This window comes from Eptatretus burgeri, chromosome 2, assembly GCF_056783735.1.
Source record: "Eptatretus burgeri isolate ZD-2024b chromosome 2, Ebu_testis_v1, whole genome shotgun sequence".
NCBI lineage: Eukaryota > Metazoa > Chordata > Myxini > Myxiniformes > Myxinidae > Eptatretus > Eptatretus burgeri.
In genome coordinates, this window is record NC_140962.1 from 65,991,874 (window position 1) to 66,016,793 (window position 24,920).

Here is a 24,920-nt window from a genome sequence, read left to right on the forward strand (position 1 = left end):
AAAAAATACCACAAGACTTTTATCGAAATAAATCCAAATGAGGAAAGAAGAAGAAGAACAAATAAGTAGGAAGTATGAAAAGAAAGAGCACACACCGTGTAAATGGCGCGAGCCATTCGGATCGCAGTCACATCACTCACATCCGGCGCAACCAGACCTGTAATCCCTGCTAACCCCGTCAATCCGGCCAGAACCAAAATCCGGTGCCTCGGCATTCAAGCTTGAATCGAGGTGACGAGGACGAGGGCAACGAAAGCACGAACGTCACCGACACATCGTCACTCGGCAATGCAGATGAGATGCGGAAAATACACAACGAAGTAAATAAATGAAAAAAATAAAAAAAAACCAAAACTTTTTTTATAATTCGAGATCTTGGCCTTTAAAATTTTTCTTCTCGATAGAAGTAAAAATAATTGTTGAACGTCGTTTTGTTGGTTGAAGAAACTTAGCTTATACACCGCACGATATTGCACTGCCGACGAAAAACGATGACGTAACTGTGATTGTACTTCCGGTGGTCAAGAATACCCACCTTTGTGTCGGGTTGTTATAGCGCAGCGGACAGCGCGATTTCAGTGTGAAGGCAAAGGTGGCTCGAACGAAGCAACACGACGAACAACAACAAAGAAGAACAAAACACAACAAAGAACAACAACGATGAAGAAGAAGAAGCCGACGAGGAAGAAGAAGACGACGAGGTCGCAGAAGAGGAAGAAGACGAAGAATACGCAGAATACGCAGAAGACGCAGAAATTAAGAAGAAGAAGAAGACACATTTTGGAAGAAGAAGAACACGCAACCGAAAAAGAAGAATACGCAGATGAAGAAGACGCAGAAGAAGAAGAAGACGACGTAGAAGACGAAGAAGAAGGAGGAAAAAAACACGACGTTCACAAGCCGTTCATTTGGAGAACGCAAGCTATCTTCCATGACTGACGTACGTGATCCTTTCCAGTCTCGATCCTGTACCTCAAGGTGATAATTCCGAGTCGATCTAAGAGTTCCAATGAAGGTGCAAAAAAACCGTTTCGAGAAGTTTGTTCCGAACATCAATGTTATTTTTATATAAATATAAAAATACCCTGGGCAGACAGTAACCATCTCCGATTTTGAAAATTCCTCCGAGAAAAAAAGTTATGACGTCAAAATATCTCCGCTAATGGAAATCGCTTAAAAAAATATTTCCGAAACTAGGCAAGCTTTTTGAATTCTGTTTGCGGGAATCGAACAGGGCATAAGCAGATATTAATTTCTGCACATATGATACATCACTATGACGTCATATCAATTTTTATGACGTCATTCCTATTTTTGGATATTTTTTGTTTCACAACCCAGAGTTTCCATCGTATCTTCGTGAAACTTGCCATGTATATGCAGAAAGCCCACGCGCAGCCAGTAACCATCTCCGATTTTGGAAATTCTTCCCAGTAAAAAAGTTGACGTCATATCACCGCTAATGGAAATCGCCTGTACCATTATCTCCGAAACTCGGCAAGCTGTTTGAATTTTGTTTGCAGGAATCAAACGGGCATTAGCACAGATAATTTATTGCAAACCTGATACATCACAATGACGTCATATTCGTTTTTATGACGTCATCATTAAGAGGACGAGGATCTTAGCTCATTTGAGTTTGTTAAAGACTGGTATGACTCGGCCAGGATTCGAACCAACAAACTCCCAGACTCAAAGTGGACAGTCCAACCATGACACCACCAAGACTGGTTATCAAGATGATCAAAAACGTGGAAATCATGTGTTAGGTTGTCTAAGGTGCAATAGATTTTAATTTTTTTACATCAGCAGAGAAAAGAGGGGGAGGGTATTTTAGGTTGCTCTGGTCAAGTTATAAGGAATCCACGCAACACTTGCACACAGGTCATTTGACCCCTCATACTTGTGCCTCGTCCACGTTGCATAAATTGTCCGTTTACGTAATTTCATGGGGGTGGAGTGTTTTTAAGGAATGGAGTAATCGAGCAGGTAAAAAGACATCACCAGGTTTTATTTTTCAGGATGAAGTGGTTCGTCAGGGTGAGATGAATAATCATCAACAGCAGTCAACGTTTGACTCAATCCACTCATAGATATCAGCATTTCACTATCACCTCTCGACACCATCACCCAGTCCCACGAATATCAATCCATCCCCCAAGCTTCTAAGTACCAATCTAATTGAAGTCCAAACCTTACTTCTGTTTTTGCTGCAGTGGGCGAGCTATTGCCGGCACCATGGCCAAAATTCCAGCCCAAACCAGTAGAGGGAATTGCATCAGCGGCACAGCCGTTCCCTCAACTTATGATGCTACCCCACAGCTTTGTGCTGCAAAGGAACGAATAAGTTTGTTGCAACTGCCATTTCATGCATCAACTACTCTGAATAATAGACCCCACAGCCTCATTGTCTGAACAACCCCCCCCCCCAACTCTACTCCACTTTTCATAACCAATTACATGTTATGTATGCCCCCACCATAGCCACCGACAACTCTTGGTCATGTAACTGTCCATTTTGCTGAAAAAAATATTCCACACTTATTTTGTCTATACTCGATACCCTTTATCGTCTTCAACATCTCAACCCTGGAATCAATCTATCCACTCTATGCTGATGACCCCTCGAGATGGCAGTTATGTTCTTTCTGATGTCCCCAAAACTTGAAAATAGCAGAAAAAAAAACAAAAGAACAGACATTGTCGAAGCTTTTCATCTTGCAGGTAATCAGGACACGCAGGTAATCAGGACACACAAGCATACTGGAAATGCAGACGTAAAAAGAAGCAATTTATTTGTTCATACCATTGGGGATTGCTTCTTTGGACTGTTCCTGACACGAGCACACACATCATGGCCTTGAGGCACCGGGGGAAACCGTGGCCTCCCATTTTACTCTGGATACAGGTCAGAACAAATGCAGTGTTTGCACATACTCTCTTTGTTTGCAAAGAACAGGAGCTAGTGTGTGTATAAATGTGGCTTCAAGAACATGTAAACGTGCTTCAGTATGCGCACGTCCCACAATCTCAAACCGTTCAGTGTGATCGTCCTGGGCACAATCGGGATTGTTCAGGAGGTGCTGACCAATGGTAGAATCACTTTGAGCAGGCATTCTTGTTGGGTTCTTACATCTACGGGATGGTTGTGAACGTTTATCATACTGTATACAACACCAGCAGGGGTACCCGGCGTTGCCCGGTGCTGTTCTAATCCTGTTGGAGTTTTGATGAAATAAAATAAAAAATTCTATTTTTTGTGGGAGCTTAAATCACTTCTCTACACCCACTAAAGAAAGGGCTCAGGGATCATTTAATATTACCTTTCACAAAAAAAAAAAATTCCCCCAAAAACACTCCCCAACAGTCACTGATGAGCCTCTTAAAAGTTTGACAAAAATCCATTTGACCATCTCTGAGAAAATGGTGACAGACAGACAAACATCTCTCTTATAGATGGGATCAATCTCGGATGAGGACTCACAAAAACCCGAGGTTGTTAAAACTAGCCCTTTTGATTTATAATTTATCCTCCTGTAAATTAAGTAGAATTAACAGAGGTGTCTTGGTCTTTCTCTCCATATTGTTTTTTCTCTCTCTCTTTCCTGTTTGTTCATTCCGTTCCTTATTGTGCCCACCGGTTGTGTCCCACTCAGTTTGTTACCTTTTACCATCCGTCACCTCAATTCTTCCTTGAGCCTCGATCTTGTTTACCGGGGGGAAAAAATAAGTGCAGGAAAGGGTCTTAGAAAAGTTTTGAGATGATGAAAGAGCAAAAAAACAGAAGCTACAACATAAAAACTCAACGGAAGCGTTTCACCAATATCAATAATGACAATTGCACACCTTTGATCATCTTGTGATTGTAGAGTCCAAGTGCAAAGAATTGCATCACCTGCACATTTCAGTTGCAACTTCTGCCATGGACCAGTACCTTTATTTTTTAACATCTGCAAAGGGTAATGATTCACATTTTAGATAAGATGGGAAAGAATCAGGGAATAAAGAAATTCTAGGAATCCCAAGAAAAACGAGAATGGCACTCGACAGAGCACATACCCCTCCCACCAGACTGAACAGTTCATGTTTTGTATCACACTGGTGGGCGGATCTGCATCCGGACCTTAACCAAGATTGAATCCCCTTGTTCTTGTCACCTACACACTCATCCACCAAGTTTTGTCATAATCTATCCACAACTTTTGAGATATTATATATATATATATATATATATATATATATATATATATATATATATATATATATATATATATATATATATATATATCTCTCAAATTGGCCCCATCTCTCAATGCTTCTTTCATAACAAAATTAAACAAGGAGAAAAAGACATAAGATGTCCCATCCCTCGTGGTTTCAGTAATTTTGCTGTACGGAGTTAAAGGGCGAGCCCATTTTTACAAGATTTATGTGCATACGTAACTAACTTGAGTGGCCATGTGACATGGAAGATTGCGATTGGGTTATTCGGTCATGAATATTAATGATGTGGGTCACGTAGTTATATTGTGCAAGATAGTTGGTCATGTGACATGTATGATGTTTTTGATTGGCAATTCAAATTTCACACAGAAGGGATTCAATGTTAATATATTTTAGGGGAGACTTATACTGAATTACAAACAGTAGAACATTTAATAATATTTATGTATAAAAAAATTCTAGAACTGTAGACAATAGAAAATTATCATTCAGTTGAAAATGCTGTCTGATCAGTTTTTGTAAACTGTACTTAAATGTGGTTGGGGTGGAATTGAAAAGAGCAATCAGAATTTTTTTTTTAATTTTCATGAAAGATGTTTCATAGTATAGGTATGAAAAGAAATAGAACAAGATCGGTAAATGCATGTCCAAGAAATGGTTGAGCACATGTTCAATCCGTCACCTCGATTTCTTTTATATAACTAAAATGGGATTTGTATTTTTTTTACACCTAAAATGGCCACCAGTCTACCAGTCGGCCATCTTGGATCTGATCTCGAAAACAAAGGATGTGCATATGTAAGATACCATTCATGATCTGTGTGCCAAGCTTGAACAAGATTGGTAAATGCATGTTCGAGAAATGGTTGAGAACGTGTTCAACATTGGGTTTTTACCACTATAATGGCCGCCAGTCTACCATCTTTGATCGAACCATGAAACAAAATGGCGTGCATATGCCTACTGTCATGTATTGTCTTTTGTGCAAAGTTTGAACAAAATTGGTTCATACATGTCTGAGATATGACTGCACATAGACGGACACACGAGACCCAATCCATAAGCCCCCGTTTCGGACTAAGTACAACAGGGGCTAAAAATTCTGGTATCTTAATCAAAATCAAATCAATTAGTTATTGTCACACAACAAACATGTCCCTCAAGTTCCATCAAAATCAGTTCATAACTTATCGATATATCCTGCTCACAAGACAGACAAACGGACAAGGGTAAAAACAACCTTCGGTGGCAGATTTAAAAACAAACTTCAAACATCACCTGAGTTCATTGGCATTTATTAATAGGCATTAAAAGTACAAAACTTTTCAGCAGGAGAAGAAATAAGAAAAAAAAAAAATGATGATCCATTGTTTACAACTTCATACCCAAGGGTCACCATCGTAGGACACTACAACAACTACTACTATTACTACTACTGATAACCAGGATTATTATGGCTAAATGACAACCATGATGTGCAGATCCAAATCAGACCAGAAAAACAAATATGTTGATGTAAAGCAGTACAATATAAAATATGCAGCTGAGACTTTGCAACATTATTAAGAGGGGGGAAAAAGAAAAATAAGGTTTTTTTTTTCTTTTCTTTCTTTTCAAACCAAGCCCAACTTATGCATACAATGTCTCAGAAACAGTGGCTTGCACGTTTCGGAGAAATGACAGAACAAGCCGATTCAATTTCCCGTGCCTTGCCCGCCATAGCCCCCATAGCTTCCGTAACCGCCATAGGACCCATAGTACTGGTTCCAGGGGTTCTGGTTCTGTTGCTGGTAGTACTGACTCCACTGCTTGCATGAAGATTGGGTGAGAAAGGGAGACGGGGTGGAGAAGTGAGACCGGAAATGAATATCAATTACAAAATGGCACACCGAGCAAGGACTTTTGAATCTAAATCAGAAGCTCCTGTGCCCTAGACAAATAAACATAGCAGAGGCTATGCAATCAGGTTAAACACCACACCTGCTGGTATTGCGGAGGGATGTAACCATGGCCCGCAGCAGAACCATATCCAGAGCCGTAAGCTTGCTGCTGAGCTCCATCTGCTGCACCATAGCCACCTCCATAACCATGTCCATAGCCTTGTGCACCATAGCCCTTTAGAAAACAAACCAAGCACACATCCATCATTCACACCAAAAGCAAAATGTATCAAGTGTTAAAAATGAAAGAAGAATCATGAAGCCTCAAATGTATGATCAACTCACCAAGATGCGTATGTTTTCCAGTGGTTAGAAGATTTTATCCAAAAGACTACAGAGTGCAAGGAAGGTATCTGACCTGGTTGTAGGATCCCTTGAAACCCTGGTTTCTGTTGCTGTAGTAACCTCCTTGATTACGAGCATAGTTGCTTCCACCTCGGCTGCTGCCTCCACCACGACTATTGTACGGTGCTTGATTTGAACCTGGGAGAAGAGAGAGAAAAAAACAGAAGAAACAAATGAATAGAAAAAGCAAGTATTCATGAACATTGCAGATGACAGTTCAAATCTTCTCTGAACAGTGTTCTCATTTTTCTTCTTATTTTTTTTTAAACGGCCATAATTATTCCCACGTTCTTCTGGGGTTGGCCGGGGGGAGATTGGCCCAAGTCTTTCATGAACCCACTGGCCGGGCTTGGCGTTCGACTACGATTTGAGGAGGAATTTGTAATTTGTTCATGGTGCTGGCGATAGCTTGCCCACTCTTCGCGAAGGACAATGTGGGATCTTTAATAGCCACCAATTAATGCCGGCAGACGGGATGCCCAGTTTAGTGTCCATCTGAGGGACGGCACACACACATCCTGTGAAATCCTGGGATGACAGTTTATAGATTGCCCAAGATGCATAAATCACCCTGTGTGCATCCCACCTTTCTCGGCTTCACGCTGTCAAAACCAGGACATTTAGGATCATCGGCATCTCCTGCAATGAAGCTGAGTCTTTGGGCCTCTCATTCAATCACCGCAGGTTGGTCGGTGGTCTTTCTGTCTTCTACCGACTCCTCTCCAGCCTTGCCCCCCCCCTGCGATTTGTCCTCACCACATTTCCACAGGGCACTCAAGGTACGCCAACAACCCCCTTCTGGTAAAACTACCAAAATCACGAATCACTGCTCATCTTCACTCTTTCATTCCTCTTTTTCCCCGCATTTGGAATAAACTTCCTCACTCGATTCTTTCCCATTCTTCCCTCCAGGCTTTCAAAACAGCTGTTCACCACCACCTCTTATCTTTCCCCATCCAAATCTTCGATCTTTTCTACCCCCGATAATCCACCCAAGCCCACTTCCTTCAATTCCCCTGCTTTCCTTCCTGAAAGTCCCTGTAATGTCCATCTTCTCTTCGCCATGTTCCCTGTCCCATCCCCATCCCTCTCCCTTCCACAGTTCACATAATGTGTCTGTTCCCCACTGTTTTGTCCCTTCCACTCCCGCCCCTCTTGTCTCATGCCCCCTTGCTGTGAGTTGTGTGTTGGCTCTCATACGAGCCTCGACAAGGTATACAAAAAAATAAAAAAGAATAATAAACCAATGTCACCCGCAGGGTGACCCGTATCTTGCCAAAAGGTGACCACGTGTGACTTCTTTAAGGTCACACTGAGGTGAGCAGAGCTGCTATCCACCAGGAGCGACTCCTTGAGGAATATCTGCCTACGAGAGATTCCGATGAGAATCGTTCTACAGAGTAACCATGAAAAATATGCGTTTGCCTCATAACGTCACCAAATGACGTCACAATGTCTCAAGCTTGACATATCTAGAAAGCACTCATAGATGTGTTCAATTTGAGGTACTACACTATATGGTTCCTAAAACTTGAAAATTTGACCTTGGGGTCAAATATGTTTGACCTTTGGTGCTAACCATGAAGGTCAAGGCCAATCGCCACCAACAATTAATCAGCTGAGCGCCAGACCATGAACTATATATTCCCATGAAGTTTGAAGACGATCCGATCAAAATTACTCAAAAAATAAGGGTTTCGTCGACTCCCCTGATTTGCGACAAAGTGACCTTGACCTTTGACCTTCAAAATTTTATGCGCTGAAAGGGACCTCTATAGGTCTCTGATATGCGAAGTTACAAAAATTTCCAATGATAACTGTGCTCTGCAGAGTGATTTATACGTGATTACAGACAAAACAAAAAACAAAAACAAAAAAAAACAGATGAAGGTCAAGGCCAATCGCCACCAAAAATTAATCAGCTGAGCGCCAGACCATGAACTATATTCCCATGAAGTTTGAAGACGATCCGATCAAAATTACTCAAAAAATAAGGGTTTCGTCGACTACCCTGATTTGCGACAAAGTGACCTTGACCTTTGACCTTCAAAATTTTGTGCACTGAAAGGGACGTCTATAGGCCTCTGATATGCGAAGTTACAAAAATTTCCAATGTTAACTGTGCTCTGCAGAATTTTTTATACGCGATTACAGACAAACAAAAAAAACAAAACAAAAAAAAAACATACAAGCTGACTAACATATCTTGCAAAAACTTCGTTTTGGCAAGATAATAATATTCAAGAGTGTGAACACATCCAACAGGTTGGCCAATTTTTCGTTTCCATCTGATAATTTGCTTAACAAAGCTGGTATCCCATGTTCAAATGCCATGCAAGGTCTTAATTTGTCTCTTGTCCAAAAATGTCCTTGGTAAAATGCAAAAGTATGACGACATTTTTGTGCGATTCCTTTCTCGATAGTAACTTTGATTAAGATATCAATAGTTATTTCCCATATTGCATGCATTGGTATAACCGTGAGGCAATTTAATTGCGATTTCGAATTTGCGTCATTTTGTGTCGAGAAAGATGCCATCTTCCAAATTAACCCTCCCCCACCCCTTCCCAATGCCCCCAATGTGTCAAAAACTATCATCCTTCTTCCCCTTTTCAATGTTCTTACTTTGTAATCTGCTCTAAATCTCCATTAAAAGCATCCAATAAGCCACCAGGCACTGGGTTTATTTGGCAGGAATGCCACCATGAGAACCAAGCTTGCCAAAGCGCAGGATAAAGGGCAGGGTCAGGTTCGTTCCACTCACAGACTGAGCTGCAGACGAATAGCGGCCGAGCAGGGAGGGACGAAGCGGGTCATGGCTGCAGAGGCTATAAAAGGGTGTGTCATGAACAGCGAGAGCTGATGTCCTCTGAGCTTAGTGGCGAAGCTGCATATGAACTACAACGGGGTCTCTGCAAGCCTTGCCTCTACTGGCCAACAGCCACACCCCCATCCAGCAGGCACTGCCCCCTCTTCCTCTCAGGCAGAATGCACTCAAACTGGGACTGCCAAGCCGTGTTGTCACTTGGGACTCACTGTGTCCTGTCGGACACAGCCTGGGTATTCCTGTCTTGCAAATTCTACCGGGGCGTGTATGAGGGTCGAGGGATGGTTGAACTATTTTGCTTCCCATTTTGTATTCCCACCCCATGTGCTTAAATACACTTTATAAAATAACTTGATCTCTGGGTGATTTGAGCGTCACTGATCGGTAGTAGTAACACACATCCATTAAATGACCGATTGGGTTCAGGCAAATAGTGCTGAGGACGCCATTCGAGTAAACAGACACATGGCACCAATTGGCTTGGTGGTTCCATTGGAACTAGTTATCGTGACAAACAGGACCATGATCCAGCTCAGAATGACAGAATCAGTTGGCCATCATGACCACTTTGACGCGGTTCATCGGCATTCGAACCAAGCAACTGGATGAACCCGACGGCTGTATCATTGTGTTCTTATACGTTTGTCTTGCATGTGATTTATGCAACAAGGTGTTGCATGTGATTTATGCAACTATACATTACTTAGAACATAAAAATACTATATTCAAGCAAAGACTCACTTCCCCTGGGTCGACTCCCACTGTAGTTTCCTCCATAGCCACCACCACCTCCGAACCCTCCACGAATGCCCCGTCCGAAACCACCACTAGTCTGTCCACCCCGTCCACGAAATCCTCCACCACGGTTGCGATTGTCGAAGCGCTTTTGAGGTGGGGGGCCAGCTTTCCGTCCTTCCTCACGATACTGGTCAATCAATTTTTGAGCTTCCTCCTTTTGCAGCTCCACATAGATCACGTCGGAGAGGTAATCCCCAGCTTCAGGCAAGGTGAAGTTGGCTGGTGTTGCAGTTCATAGTGAAGTGAGGACGACAAACAAGCAAACAGGGTGGGAAGAGAAGGGATGGGAACACGGGTCAAATGCACAAATGTGAAAGGACCGACGGCAGGAGAGAAACAGCACATAGGGCGAGTAGCCCAGGGCACTTCACTTCTCTCTGGACGCCGGCAATTTAAAAAAAAATTAAAAAAAAGATGCTGAAGAAAAGCAAAAGTAGAACAAATAAAAGATGTGTAAATGCAGTATGTACTTGAATAAAGGAAGAAAAAAAAAAGCGGCGTGCGTGTGTTTGTGGAGTGGGGGAAGTACGGCAGTATGAAGATATTTAACAAATTAATGGTTATAAAAAGGATGTTAAAGTGAGAATGTGCATGGAAAAGGAAAATGAGCAAGTAAAAAATATAGATTATATAAAGAAAAGGGTAGGATTGTTTTCTTCCAACTTGCTTTTAACCGCGGCGGCTGTTCCAGGCTCCTACCTTTCATCTCTAACACAGCCGACTCAGGAACATCCTTCCCCTCCTCAGAACAGCGCTTTTGTGTACGCTCTTTTAAATCCTCATCCGTAGGACAAATTACAATAGCCTTGCGTTGAAAACCTTCAAAAGGTCGCATTTTTCGTCTCTGTGCTGATCCATAAACATTTGTCTATTGTCGATGACAAGGAAGAAGGTAAAGAGTCATTACTTCATTTCATTTACAGGGTTTTTGGTACTGTGCACCGCGTGACCGCCAAGACAGCCTGCAAACACACTCCCCACATCTTACGCAAGGTCAGTAATTCACAGTAGGGCAGGTAAGTCAAGGCGGCTTCACCCAAACCCGAGCTTACCTTTGGGATGTGCTCAAAGATGTGCTAAGAGGCAGATTTGCTGTGCTAAAGTACAAATCTGTGAGGTTATACAAAATTGGTAAGTTTAGTGCCATTTGTCAGGATGTGTTCATTTTCATAACCTCACAAGTTCAGGTTGAAATTACAACAGCTGGATGCCAGAAAAATAAGACTCAAAAGGTTTCACCTCACCAGAAGTACCCGAATAATATTATAGGGAGGGTAAAACCACAAATAACTATGATCGTTAAATATCCTTTCAATTACAAGCTGAGAAATAACCCAAATTACACAAATCCAAAGGAAATTGATACACAAAAGGAATGACATTTTAAAGGAAATATTTCATCATTTATATGTGAATAGGATAATGAGTACGCCAGAGGTAAAAAGCAATTTGACGAGCCGGCCATTTTACCCCGTGCCATCCCGACATATGGAGTACTACTCCATGATAGATTAATTATTACGGAAGAAACATTTATCATAAAATGAAAACCATATTCACTTTGTTTAGGATACAAAAATGAATTTGATAACGATCTCAAGAAATATTCACATATGGTCAAGATGACAGACTATTAACCAAAGTGTGCCACATTTTCTGAATCTTAATTTCCTTCAAATGAAGAGCTAAAATGGAAAGTCAAGTCACTCTATTATAGTTCTCACAAAATTATAATTTTGAGGCTGGCCGACAGTCCATTCTCCTACAATGGAATAAGCAAGTGCTAAAAAAAAAACTTGAGCAGGGCTCAAAATAAATGAATTGAAAATAGTGTGAGAAATATTTCCAACATCCTTTTCACAGCTCCGAAGGGACGCACACCAGCAAAAGGACTATTACAACAGAAAATACTCAATAAAAGCTCTGTGACTGATTACTTTATTGTGTTTATGGTTTGTTTTCTACCAAATAAGGATGTAAAACCAAGGATACACTTGTGGTGGAGGTTCTCAGTCGAGGCAAGATGGAGAGCAATGGGCCAAAAGCAATGGAGTGCAACTCTGATGTAGCCACTCCAAACATATTTTGTTCCTTCACACAAGCTCATGTCCATATCAATATCGATATTGACGTCGAACTAACCCCAAAGACAGGAAAACACTGGATATACCACCTTTGACAATTGACACTGTGGAGCACTTGCCAAAGAGATTCCAGTACTACGAGCACACTCACAAACCCCCACTGACACATGCTACAAATGGAAAGCACAACCCTGACCCAGCATGAACTTTTACCACTCAGGGTCACAGTCAAACTCAGACACTTAACCACCCTCCCTACACAGGCCCTCGCTGCATGGGCACCATTGGCCAATCAAATGCTACAATTCTAGATGCCCGAGATCCCTTTCAAAAATTCAGAAGCAAGCTTGAAACATTAAGGTTTTTCTACAGAAATTACATTAATTTTGGTAACTTAATTTTCTGGTAGAGAGATACAGTATAGGCATTTCACTGTCAACAGGATGGTGCAAAGGTAGCAGTGCAAACTTAACTTTTAAGTTTCTAATCTGAGTTAGCTATAAACTCATCCTGTTGTTTCTCATATAGGACAATGCATCACAAAGTGCACCATGTCTCAGAGGGGCATTAAGCTTGGTGCCCTCTACGCTAGCATAAGTTGGTGGACTTTAAAGATCCCCAGCATTGTCTTTCTTGAAAAGGTGGCGAGCTATTGCCAGCAACCTGATTAAATTCCAAATTCCTCACCGCTAGTCTCGTAAACTGCTTTGTCGAAGTTGCAACCTGTCCATAACTGTAACCCTTGCCAAGAGACGGCTTTTGCAGAACTGAAGCCCTGAAGTGAGCCTGTGCACATGTACTTGTGCGTTCATAGTGCAAGTTCGATACTCAGCACGACTATAAACTGTCAGATTGATGTTTTGCAGGTGGAGCGTTGCATCACAAAATGAGTCATCCCTCAGATGGACATTAAACTCAGGAACCATCTGATAGTTGGGGGATATTAAAGATCGCAAGGTGTCATTCTAAAAAGTGTTGGCGAGGTCGGGCAGCACCTTGGTAAAATTTCAGGTTCCTGCCATAAAATGCAAGTAGCTTGCTGTCTGGTCTATGATATTCCTCGACACCAAGTTATACGGCTTGCTATCTGTTTGGTTGCTATGCAGGGTAGCAGTTCCGACACGACAATCAAATTGAAGCATGCAGGTGTTCGCATATCGTATGCAAAAGGCCATCTTAAGCTATGAAGGGCAACCATAACATTTCACTTTGTATAGCTGGAGAGCCACCAAGGATACGCAAGATCAAATCTGGAAAAGAGGGAAATACGATGCAGTCTGTCACAAACCATTGTAGGCATAATTAACAATGCCTTACAATTCTGGTTAAGAATCTAAATTTACTGCAAACTTTTATCCCATTCAGTCCACCTAAAAGTCCAGTCAAAGGTAGACTTTTGCTAAAGCATCCACCACGCGAGATGATGTCAAGTCATCACCGTGAAGTTCCCTATTTTTCCCGTTCATCACAGGAATGGTGTCATTCTGTGGTTATCCCATCATACCACATACCATTCTATCACATCACCTGTTCATCACGGGTATCTCCGCTCGTGTGCATCATACCAATGACAAAGCTTGATAATATGTAAAGGTACTTCATCAAATTATTCTTATTAACGAAATAAAAAATAAAAATCATGAAATAAGAGGACTCGGTGAAGAAATTAATCTTTCAAATATCTTCTTTTAACAGCATATTAAGTTTCTCCATCTGTGAAATACGTACATGAAACAAATACTGCTGCAGTTGTGCAATCCAAACTCCTCTCACATCAGAAATTTAAACGCCGTAATAGCATCAAAGATCCTCAGTTTAAACGATTCGCCCATCGTTTGAAATATGCAATTCAGCACATCTTTTTGGCCTCATCGCACAATGATGAAGAATCAATTGAAAAATTAAAACATTCTCGTATACAGATTTTACCAAAATCAAATCAATTCTTCCAACTCACACACCCAACCTGTCCACCAAGTGTCATCCGAATCGGCCAGCACAACCCTCGGCCAGCCCGCGACGTCCATCCCACAACGTCCGTCCTGCCACCCTCAAATCCTCGGCCAGCCCGCGACGTCCGTCCTGCCACCCTCAAATCCTCGGCCAGCCCGCGACGTCCATCCCACAACGTCCGTCCTGCCACCCTCAAATCCTCGGCCAACCCGCGATGTCTGTCACACCGCTCCCCCCCCAACCTTCGGCCAGCCCGTGATGTCCGTGCCACCGCCCCCCCCAACCCTCAGCCAACCCGCAATGTCCGTCCCACCGCCCCCCCCCCGACGTCCGTCCCATCATTCCCCAACCCTTGGCCAGCCCTCGACGTCCGTCCCACCACCCCCTCCCCGCACGGTAATCCCGCAGCATCCGTCCCACCCCCCAACTCGGCCATCTTGCGGCGTTCATCCCGCCCCCAACCCTCGGCCAGCCCACGACATCCATACCGCCATACCCCCCCACCGCTTCGGCCATCCTGCCCCGGCACCCTTCGACCATCCCACAACGTCCCCCCCCCCCGGCCAGCTTGTGACGTCCGTCCCGTCACGTCTGCACCCTCTACCCAGCAGTGTTGTTGTCGAGTCCACCTGGCCTGAGTCAAGTCCAAGCCATCGTAGTCTTTGGCATTCAGAGTCCTGTGCTGAAAGTGTGTTGCAAAGTGGCAAAAATATAGCTAATGCATTTGTGTATATGTATGACAAGAATGCTTATGCATTACTCGCTTCACTGACGGGAATACCAATCTTTGCGTAATTGCGAAGAAAAAAAAATAGGACCACCTGTGCTGAAGCTCACCTGGATTAGGCACAATAGTCACTTAAACTCCCTGCAGACTCGCTTAGACCCTAAAATTTGTCATGCCGTGAACAAACTTTGGTACATCAAGTGTGATGAAGGTTGTGGTCAAGTTTCATTGAAATTCTGTGTAGTTCGGAGGAGAGAGCGAATACCGATTTTGGGGGTCAAAAAAGCCCTTGTAGACCCTCTCAATGAGTGCCGATGTTGATGTGGTCAATACACTTTGGTACATCATGGGTGGTGAAGTTTCATTAAAACTGTTTGTGTAGTTTCGGAGGAGACAGCAACTACCTATTTTGAGGGGTTAAACCCCCTGCCCCTTCCCTGTAGACCCCTTATTGAGTGTAGATTTTGATGTGGTCAATATACTGGTACATTACGGGCGATGAAGGTTGTGGTCAAGTTTCATCGAAAGTGGGTGTGTAGTTTTGCAGAAAAGAACAAATATAAATTTTTTGGGGGGAGAGGGGGTCAAAAAACCCCCTGTAGACCCACTTAATGGGCGCTGATTTTGATGTGGTCAATACACTGGTATATTACGGGCGATGAAGGTTGTGGTCAAGTTGCATCGAAATTGGGTGTGTAGTTTTGCAGAAAAGAACAAATATCAATTTTTTGGGGGGAAAGGCGATCAAAAAAACCCCCTGTAGACCCACCCACTTAATGAGCGCTGATTTTGATGCGGTCAATACACCTTCATTAGGCATCAGAAATGAAGCTTGTGGCCAAGTTTCATCAAAATCGTATGTTTGGTTCAAGCGATAATGACTGAAGTGTTTACGGACTGACTCCCTGACTTACTCACCTATGGACCACTGCTCGATCGCATAAGCTCACCTGACTAAAGTCCAGGTTAGCTAAAAACATAATAATACTGGGTGTATCGATGAGCCTAATAATAAAATTAGATGGTGGATAGATAACCGGTTCAGCTATACACTAAGGGAGTCAGTAGGAGGAGAGTGTTAATGCGATATTCATCACAGTCTTTCTTGATGCTGAATTCTGAATAATATACAACACACTAAGAGGAAGATGAAAATAAACTATACAAACTCTTTGATGTCGCCAGATATGCCTCCACCAATATTATTATACATACTTGTACCAAGTTTTATTTAAACCCCTGAACCCAGATTCGAAACATTAAATAATTCTGGCTGTCAGACCATGCGTCCAATCGTAATTCTGAAGTTTCAGGTCGACTGATGAAGTGGTTCAAGAGAAATAATTTATTTTAAAGATTTCCATTGAATACAATATGGCTGCCAGACCATGTGACCTGTTAATCATTTGTGAACATCCTGGTATCACCAAGGGTTGAGGGTGGGTGAAGTTTCCCCTTGATCTGTCAAGCCGTGATAGAGAAGAATTTTTTTTAAAGGTTTATTCTTCCAAAAAAAAAATCAAAGCTCCCAAACCATGTGACATGACATCATAGGTGGAGAACTTTTTGTTCCTCATGGATTGGTGATAATAGATGTAAAGGTTCGCCTCAATCTGTTCAGCAGTTTTGGAGATTTTTTGATGGTTTTTAATGTTAAAAAAATATGGCTGCTGAACCACATGACCGATGACGTCATCAATTTTTTCCCACCATCCAATTTAGATACTCAAAAAATTTCATACTGATCGGATTTGACATATGCAATGACAACGGCATAAGGAAGCTATCGATGACATCATCAAAAAAAGCACTTATTTCCCATGGGGAGTACTTGATATGTGCCGAGTTTCAATATTTTCCATGGAGCAGTTTCAGCGATACAGAGGTCCAAAGTTTCTCCTTTTTCCAACATGGTTGCCACAACACATGAGCTACATCATAATTACCATTAAATTAAAACATTCTACATGAGTCGTCACACCTATGGTGAAAATTTTGTGTCAATCAAATAAGCGGTTGCAGAGAAAACAGAAAATTAACATGGACATATGGACAACCCAAAAACAATGCCTCAAACGACATAGTCAGCGAAGGCATTAACAAAACAAACAAAAAAAAATACTCGCCATTTCCCTCCTCCTCTCTTCCTTCTTGGTGTCAAACTGTCTGGGGTACGTATTAGGCATGGGCCATGTCAGGAAACAAACTCTCATGCGTGTATGTGCAGCACGTTATATGCTTGGTTACATGCGTATATTGCTATGCTGCACACGTACGTGCATGCTGTGCTGGGTGGACAATTGTTGACGGACAGAAGCATGCCTGCACACTGAGAACGAGCTCCTTTTATATTAAAGATAGATGTAAATGAAGACAACAAAATATCAAAACCGACCAACAGTATAACTTGTTACTTGCATCAAGATTGTATTCCATACTATGGCTCTCTTTCTGTAATTTACTCATTATTTTCAGATGACAAAATTTGACAGCATACGAATCTTGGTAAGATAAAAATATGGTAAGAAAAATTAGCAATGATTTGTCAACTGTCAATATTAAGAAAGTCCAAAACAGCATTACACAACATAGCTAAAATTATATGGTTGCTTTTTCACTTATTTTAATTTTCTTCCCCCCCAACTCAATACGGTTTGCTGCAGTTCTTTTTCCACTTATTATATAATCAATGAATGCTTCAATATGATCACAAGGACGGCCGCTTAATTGTGTTAAAATTGCAGAAGCTGCTATTTAAAGAAAGCATAATTCCGGTAATTGCTTCACAATTTTTTTTGAACCTTTGAAGGTTTTTCATAAACTGAAGGGTCTATCAATGTGAAATTCAACATATGAACAGAATTACATGTCCTCTTGAAGATGTGTACAAGAAAAAACACATGGGGTGGGAGATTTAGGTGAGGTTAAGGGTGATCAGGTTGATGATGGTGAGTAAGATATTTTAAATTTTTTTTTTGGTGCCGAGGACCTGCCTCTGGTTACTCGCAACTCTTATGCTAAATTTGGTGGACATGGAGCTATTCGTTAATTTCTTACGATTTTCCAACCTCTGGACCCTAACGTGCGCACTCGTTCAGGCAAAATTAATTGTGCTGTCCACTTGGTACAAACGTCCCAGCAACTGTATTTCATTTATTTTACGTCGTACAAGTTCATGTGACTACTCGTTCTTGTCGGCAATGTCCCCTCAACACCATGGTGTCATTAAAATTAGAATTCCACGTCAAAAAAACAAAAACCCGATAAAATAATAAATGACAAAAATTTTAAATGGAAAGACTGATTCCCGACGCCTTGAGATAGCATCAGGCCTTATTAGGCCTTTAATTTTTAAATCAAGGATTAATTTAATTAAACGTATAAACGTTCGGCTACGCACAATTTTAACATGTGTGCATTAATGATGTTTTTGTCAGCGTTCAATGGTTAGGCGTGTGTGAGCAAGACGCTCACTAAACGCCTTTCGTAAATTTAGCCCTTAGAAATTAAATGCATGGGTCAACTACGTGTCTAGAGGTTCAATGATGAATTAAAACTGAAAGTTTAATGAGGAATAAAAGATAAATGAAGTTGTATTTTATCAGAAAAAAAAAATTACCCCCGTGTGGGGGTTGATGGTCATCTCTATAATACCACAAGTTCTCAATGTTCAGTTCAGGTAACCGCGAAACAGTCCAAACTAACCGTTTAGATTGAAATAGTTCACAGAGATACACTAGGATAATCTATCTATAATTCCAACAATGTGTGTGTGTGTGTGTCTGTCTGTCTGTCTGCGACCGCCGTTTCTTGACGACCGCCGGTCCGATCTAATTGAAACTTGCCAGGAATATTGCCGGGGCCCCGCAGATGTGCCTTTTCGAGGTTTGATATCAAGCGGACAAGCGGTTCCCAAGTTACGGCCATTTATCTGTCGACCAATGACAAGACACGGTGCTATGACATCACGAATGACGTCACAATTAATGTTTATTTATTTATTTATTTTGCACGATTGACGGTCCGATCTGATTGAAACTTGCCAGGAATATTGCCGGGGCCCCGCGGAGGTGCCTTTTCAAGGTTTGATATTAATTGGACGAGCGGTTCCCAAGTTACGGCCATTTATCTGTCGACCAATGACAGGACACAGTGCTATGACGTCATGAATGACATCACAATTCATGTTTATTTATTTTGCACGATTGAAACTTGCCAGGAATATTGCTGGGGACCCGCGGATGTGCCTTTTCGAGGGGGGGGGGGGGAGGAGAGAGAGAGAGAGAGAGAGAGAGAGAGAGAGAGAGAGAGAGAGAGAGAGAGAGAGAGAGAGAGAGAGAGAGAGAGAGAGAGAGAGAGAGAGAGAGAGAGAGAGAGAGAAGAGAGAGAGGAGAGAGAGAGAGAGAGAGAGGCTGCACATACTGGCACTCACCTCCGGGCACGCACCTTCGGGCCCGCACTAGTACTACGAATGACATAATTAATAAATATGTATTGTTCATTTAGTACCCGAATTAACACATCAGAATCACCAGTAAGTGCAATACGTGGTTTTCCGGTCCGTCTACTCTCTGGGGACATTTCACTTCCGGTTGTAGAAAAAAAAAAACAAAAACGAAAAAATAGGCGTAGCTCTCGGAGATTATGATAATCCTGTTGATTATTCTTCACTGATTATAATGCAACTTTCATAATGAAAATTGGTCAAGTATTTATAGAGATATTGAGGTTTGAAAAATCGTTAAAGCCAGCAAATTCATTAATTATTAATTCCACAGAAGTTTCGTGACTGCACAAAGTAACATGTCAGGTATGAAAAAACATTTTATATGCCAGATTCATGAATTATTAATTCATTAATTATGGAATGTACTCATTGATATATTAATCAGAAAGCCCGAAGCATGAAGCATAATTTATCACTTATCCCCTCATCCGGGATCCGTGGCCTCACCCCACAGCCTGCAGCCCTATGTCCGCCGGTTATTATGTTAGATATCGGCACGATCGAGAGGAGCCTGCGAATTATCCCTGCTGATGCACTGAATTGATGCAATCGTTCGACCAGAATATTCGTTGTCAAGATGTTGCGTGATTAAATCACCAATACAGTCACTCGAATTTATACCGCCGACATACTTCTTAACAATCACCTTCGCCCCAGAAACCACAGTCAATCTGAACCATGCTGGCCACTGCTCAGACGCCATGACCAGACTACTGCGCAATTCTACTACGCAGTTTAGTGAAAGATGACTCGGCATTTTGGCGCACGCGCACGAAATTATATTTTGAAAATAAATGCCGATGTTTACATTTCGGGTTTTGAACTTTTGCACCTTCGGCGGAAAATGTATAAATATAAAAGGCTAAAAATGCGTTTTATACTTATATTTCATTTCTCCTTCCTTCTTTGCGAATCGCATCGGCGTTTTTGGCCATCTTCCAGATCACGTGACGATCAAACGGGAAGGAAATTCAAAAATCTGTCCGGTTAGATACAAGATAATATTTTTTACTATCATAATCAATAAACAGTTGCCAAATATCTTGTAGAATGGCAGACTAGATAGGTTTTGAAAATGGCGATTTTTATAACTTACGTGACCTCGTCCCTGACCTTGAACCCGGACAAAAGTTATATCGTTGTGCAACACTCATCGACCTCTACCCACATACTAAGTTTCATCAAGATCGGAAAGAAAAATTGACGGACGTACGGACGGACGGACATTTGGTCCGGCTTTATTAGGTCATTTCGGTAGAGATGACCTAAAAAGGATGTAATTTTAAGTGCATTTTCGTCAAAAAAAGTTACATTTTTGGGAATAAGAGAGATAGGAGACATTTTAGTACCCCCAAGGGCTTAAAAAAAAAAAACGCATTGAAAACATTTAAGCAAGTTGGCCAATATTATGCACCACTTTAAAATAAAATGATAAAAACATTCTTCAATCAAACATGAAAGGGCCAAACTATTATATTTTCGGCAAGAGATTAATTTGATCTTCTATGTTAACTTTCATCTCTCTGTGAGTTTAAATAAAGATGTTTGAATTTGAAGTATTACATCACACAAAAAAATTAAAAAAAATGCAGTGAACTATGCACAAAATTAGCAACTCCAGATTGCCAGGAGTAAAGTTGAAAAGTATTGTTTTTAAAGATTAATTATTATTATAAAAGACATTTTTTGGTTACTTTCTGTCAAGGAAACAGATTCTGACCATATTTAGACAATTCTGTGCCTTAGTTAAACCGTAAATCGCATTTTTTTTTTTTTTTTAAAGTCTTAAATTTTGCTCTTCAGATATGCTCCAATTAATTCATTTTTTGGCAAAAAGGAACATTCAACCACTTTCTGTACTTGTACAAATCCCCTTCACACTGACATGATGTTTTTTCTTTTCTAAAATCACGCACGAATTAAGCAACCTGAACTCAAAAATTTACTTATCCAAACAGCAATGAGCTGAAAATTAATATAAGGACAGATATTTTTGGGTTACTTTCTTTTGAGGAAACCGATTCTGAAAATATTTCAATAACACAGGAGCTTATTTAATCGTTAAAATTTTTTATTAACTTCAATTTAGCTCGTATTTATGCTCTAATACGTTTATTTTTTGTCTCACAGGAACATTAGACCACCGAATGCACTCATATCAATCCCCTTCACACTGTGCTAAGATTTGTTTCAAAATGGCACGTGGAAATACGTAACCCAAACCCAACCAAAAATAAAAATGTCATTGAATTTCAAATAATATTTCGTTTCAAAACTTAAAAATTTAACATGACGAACCAAAACTAACCCGAGACCGAACCCCAAAACCTAACCCTGATTTATAAATTAATTGCGTGTGCACATAAATTATAAACCCTAACCTCACCCGAACACCTTGGTCCTGCAAAACGAACCCCACATCGAAAGTGGAATAAATAATTCTTATGCATAAAATGGAGAAATCAAACGAGCGGAATATAAATTCATACATACACCTGTCCTCCACACAGTCCTCACTCCCTGGGGTTGCCTGCACCCTTCGCCCAGTCTTCAGCCACCAGCTGCGTTCTCCGCCTAGTCCTCAGTCCCCGGGGCCTGCCAGCACCCTCCGTCCAGTACACAGGGCCCGGCTGCGCCCTCAACCAGTCCACACGGCCCGGCAACGCCCTACGCCCAGTCCCCAGGGCCCGGCTGTGCCCTTCGCCTAGTCTTCAGTCACCAGCTGCATTCTCCGCCTGCGCCCTCCCCCAGTCCTCAGTCCCCGGGGCTGGCCAGCACCCTCCACACAGTCCTCAGTCCCCGACTGCACCCTCCGCCCACTCCTCAGTCCCAAGGGCCCGGCTGCGCCCTTCGCCCAGTCTCAGTCACCAGCTGCGTTCTCCACCTCATCCTCAGTCCCCGGGGCCTGCCTGCGCTCTCCGTCCAGTACCCAGGGCCCAGCTGCGCCCTTCGCCCAGTCTTCAGTCACCAGCTGCGTTCTCCGCCTCGTCCTCAGTCCCCGGGGCCCGGCTGCACCCTCCGTCCAGTAACCAGGGCCCGGCTGCACCCTCAACCAGTCCACACGGCCCGGCAGCGCCCTACGCCCAGTCGCCAGCTGCGCCCTTTGCCCAGTCTTCAGTCACCAGCTGCGTTCTCCGCCTGCACCCTCCCTCAGTCCTCAGTCCCTGGGGCCTGCCAGCACCCTCCACACAGTCCTCAGTCCCCGACTGCACCCTCCGCCCACTCCTCAATCCCCAGGGCCCAGCTGCGCCCTTGGCCAGTGTCCAGTCCCAGGGGCCCGCCTGCGCCCTCCGGCAGTGTCTAGTCCCAGGAGGGCCACCTGCACCCGCGGGCAGTGTCCAGTCCACAGGGCTCGCCTGCGCCCTCCACCTCAGTCCCCAGGGTCCGCCTGCGCCCTCTGCCAAGTCCTCAGTTCTCAGGGCCTGCCTGTACACCCTCTACCCAGTCCTCAGTCCCCAGGGCCCGCCTGCACCCTACCCCCATCTGCGCCCTCCGTCACCAGGGCCCGCCTTCGCCCTCCGTCCCGTCCTCCGTCACCAGGGCCTGCCTTCGTCCTCCGTCACCAGGACCTGCCTTCGCCCTCCGTCACCAGGGCCTGCCTTCGCCCTCCGTCCCCGGGGCCCGCCTGCGCCCTCCATCCAGTCCTCAGTCCCCAGGGCCCGCCTGTGCCTTCCGCCCAGTCCTCAATCCCAAGGGCCCGCCTGCACCCTCCGCCCAGTCCTCAATCCCCAAGGGCCGCCTATGCCCTCCGCACAGTCCTCGGTCCCCACCTGCACCGTCCACCCACTCCCCAGGGCCTGCCTCAGCCCTCCGCCCATTCCCCAGGGCCTGGCAGCGCCCTTCGCACAGTCCTCAATCCCCGAGGCCCGCCTGCGCACTGCGCCAAGTCCTCAGACCCAGGGGCCCAACTGTGCCCTCCACCCACGGGACCCGCCTGCGCCCTTGGCCAGTGTCCAGCCCCCGGGCCCGCCTGTGCCCTCCACCAGTGTCCAGTCCCCGGGGACAGCGTGTGTCCTCCACGAGTTTCCAATCACCAAGGGCCGACTGTGCCATCCGCCAGTGTCCAGTCCCCGGGGCCAGCCTGCGCTCTGCCAGTGTCCAGTCCCCGGGGCTCGCCTGCACCCTCTGCCCAGTCCTGAGTTCTCAGGGCCCGCCTGTGCCCTCCGCACATTCCTCAGTACCTGGGGCTCGCCTGCGCCCTCTGTCCAGTCCCAGTCTCCAAGCTCTGCCTACGCCCTCCAGCCAGTCCTCAGTCCCCGCCTGTGCCCTCCGCCGAAGTCCTCAGTTCCGGGACTATTGTCAATCCCCTGGGGCCCGCCTGCGCCCTCGTCAAGTCCCCGGTGCCCGTTTGCGCCCTCAGCCAGTGTCCAGTCCCAGGGGCCCACGTGCGCCCTCCACCAGAGTCCTGTCCCCGGGGCGTGCCTGCGCCCTCCGGCAGTGTCCAGTCCCCAGGGCTCACCTGTGCCCTCCGTCCCAGTCCCCAGGCTCTGCCTGTGCCATCTGGCCAGTCCTCAGTCCCCAGGGTCCACCTGTGCCCTCTGCACAGTCCTCAATCCCCAGGGTCCACCTGTGCCCTCCGCACAGTTCTCAGTCCCCAGGACCCTCCTGCGCCCTCCGCCCAGTCCTCAGTTCCAGGGCGACTGTCCATTCCCCGGTGGCCGCTTGAGCGCTCCACCAATGTCCAGTCTAAGGGGCTCGACTGCGCCCTCTGCCCAGTCCTGAGTTCTCAGGGCCCGCCTGCGCCCTCCGCACATTCATCACTACCCGGGGCCCGCCTGCGCCCTCCGTCCAGTCCTCCGTCCCCGGGGCCCACCTGTGCCCTCCATCCAGTCCTCAGTACGAGGGGCTCGCCTGCGCCCTCTGTCCAGTCCCCAGGCTCTGCCTATGCCCTCCAGCCAGTCCTCATTCCCGGCCTGCACCCTCCACCCAGTCCTCAGGGCCCGCCTGCGCCCTCCGCCCAGTGCTCAGTTCCGGGGCAATTGTCCATTCCCCGGGGCCCGCCTGCACCCTCGTCCAGTGTCAAGTCTCCGGTGTCCGCTGGTGCCCTCTGTCCCAGTCCTCAGTCCCCAGGGTCTGCCTGCGCCCTCCACCAAGTCCTCATTCCCTAGGGCCCGCCTGCGCCCTCCGCACAGTCCTCAGTCCACAGGGCCCGCCTGCGCCCTCCAGCCAGGCCTCACTCCCCAGAACCCACCTGCTCACTCCGCCCAGTCCTCAGTCCCCAGGGTGCAACGACATCCTCATCCCGGGGCCCGCCTGCACCCTCTGCCCAGTCCTCAGTCCCCACCTGCGCCCTCCGCCCAGTCCTTAGGGCCTGCCTGCACCTTCCGCCCAGTCCTCAGTCCCCACCTGCGCCCCCCGCCCAGTCCTCAGGGCCAACCTGCGCCTTCCACCCAGTCCTCAGCCCCCAGGGCGCATCTGCGCCCTCCACCAAGTCATCAGTCCACAGGACCCGCTTGCGCCCTCCGCCCAGTCCTCGGTCCCCAGGAACCGCCTGCGCCCTCAGGACCCGCCTGCT

The 24,920-nt window shown here is 44.8% G+C and overlaps 2 protein-coding genes across 4 annotated transcripts in view; both read right to left on the reverse strand.

The window, feature by feature from the left end:
- Window positions 1-310, reverse strand: part of ADCK1 (aarF domain containing kinase 1) — a 123,628-nt gene extending 123,318 nt beyond the window's left edge. For 2 of the 3 annotated variants that reach the window (XM_085869596.1, XM_085869590.1), the window contains exon 1: window positions 96-310. In XM_085869596.1, the coding sequence (XP_085725722.1) occupies window positions 96-215 (120 nt within the window). In that variant the 5' untranslated portion in view covers window positions 216-310. The remainder of the gene's footprint in view (window positions 1-95) is intronic. The other variant, XM_085869592.1, reaches the window with a different exon arrangement.
- Window positions 311-5,503: 5,193 nt separating this feature from the next.
- Window positions 5,504-24,920, reverse strand: part of HNRNPUL1 (heterogeneous nuclear ribonucleoprotein U like 1) — a 101,174-nt gene continuing 81,757 nt past the window's right edge. Inside the window, exons 10-14 of the mRNA XM_085869587.1 lie at window positions 10,834-11,002; window positions 10,078-10,353; window positions 6,523-6,647; window positions 6,205-6,339; window positions 5,504-6,029 (exon numbers count right to left, since the gene is read on the reverse strand). Of these exons, the coding sequence (XP_085725713.1) occupies window positions 5,919-6,029; window positions 6,205-6,339; window positions 6,523-6,647; window positions 10,078-10,353; window positions 10,834-11,002 (816 nt within the window). The 3' untranslated portion in view covers window positions 5,504-5,918. The remainder of the gene's footprint in view (window positions 6,030-6,204; window positions 6,340-6,522; window positions 6,648-10,077; window positions 10,354-10,833; window positions 11,003-24,920) is intronic.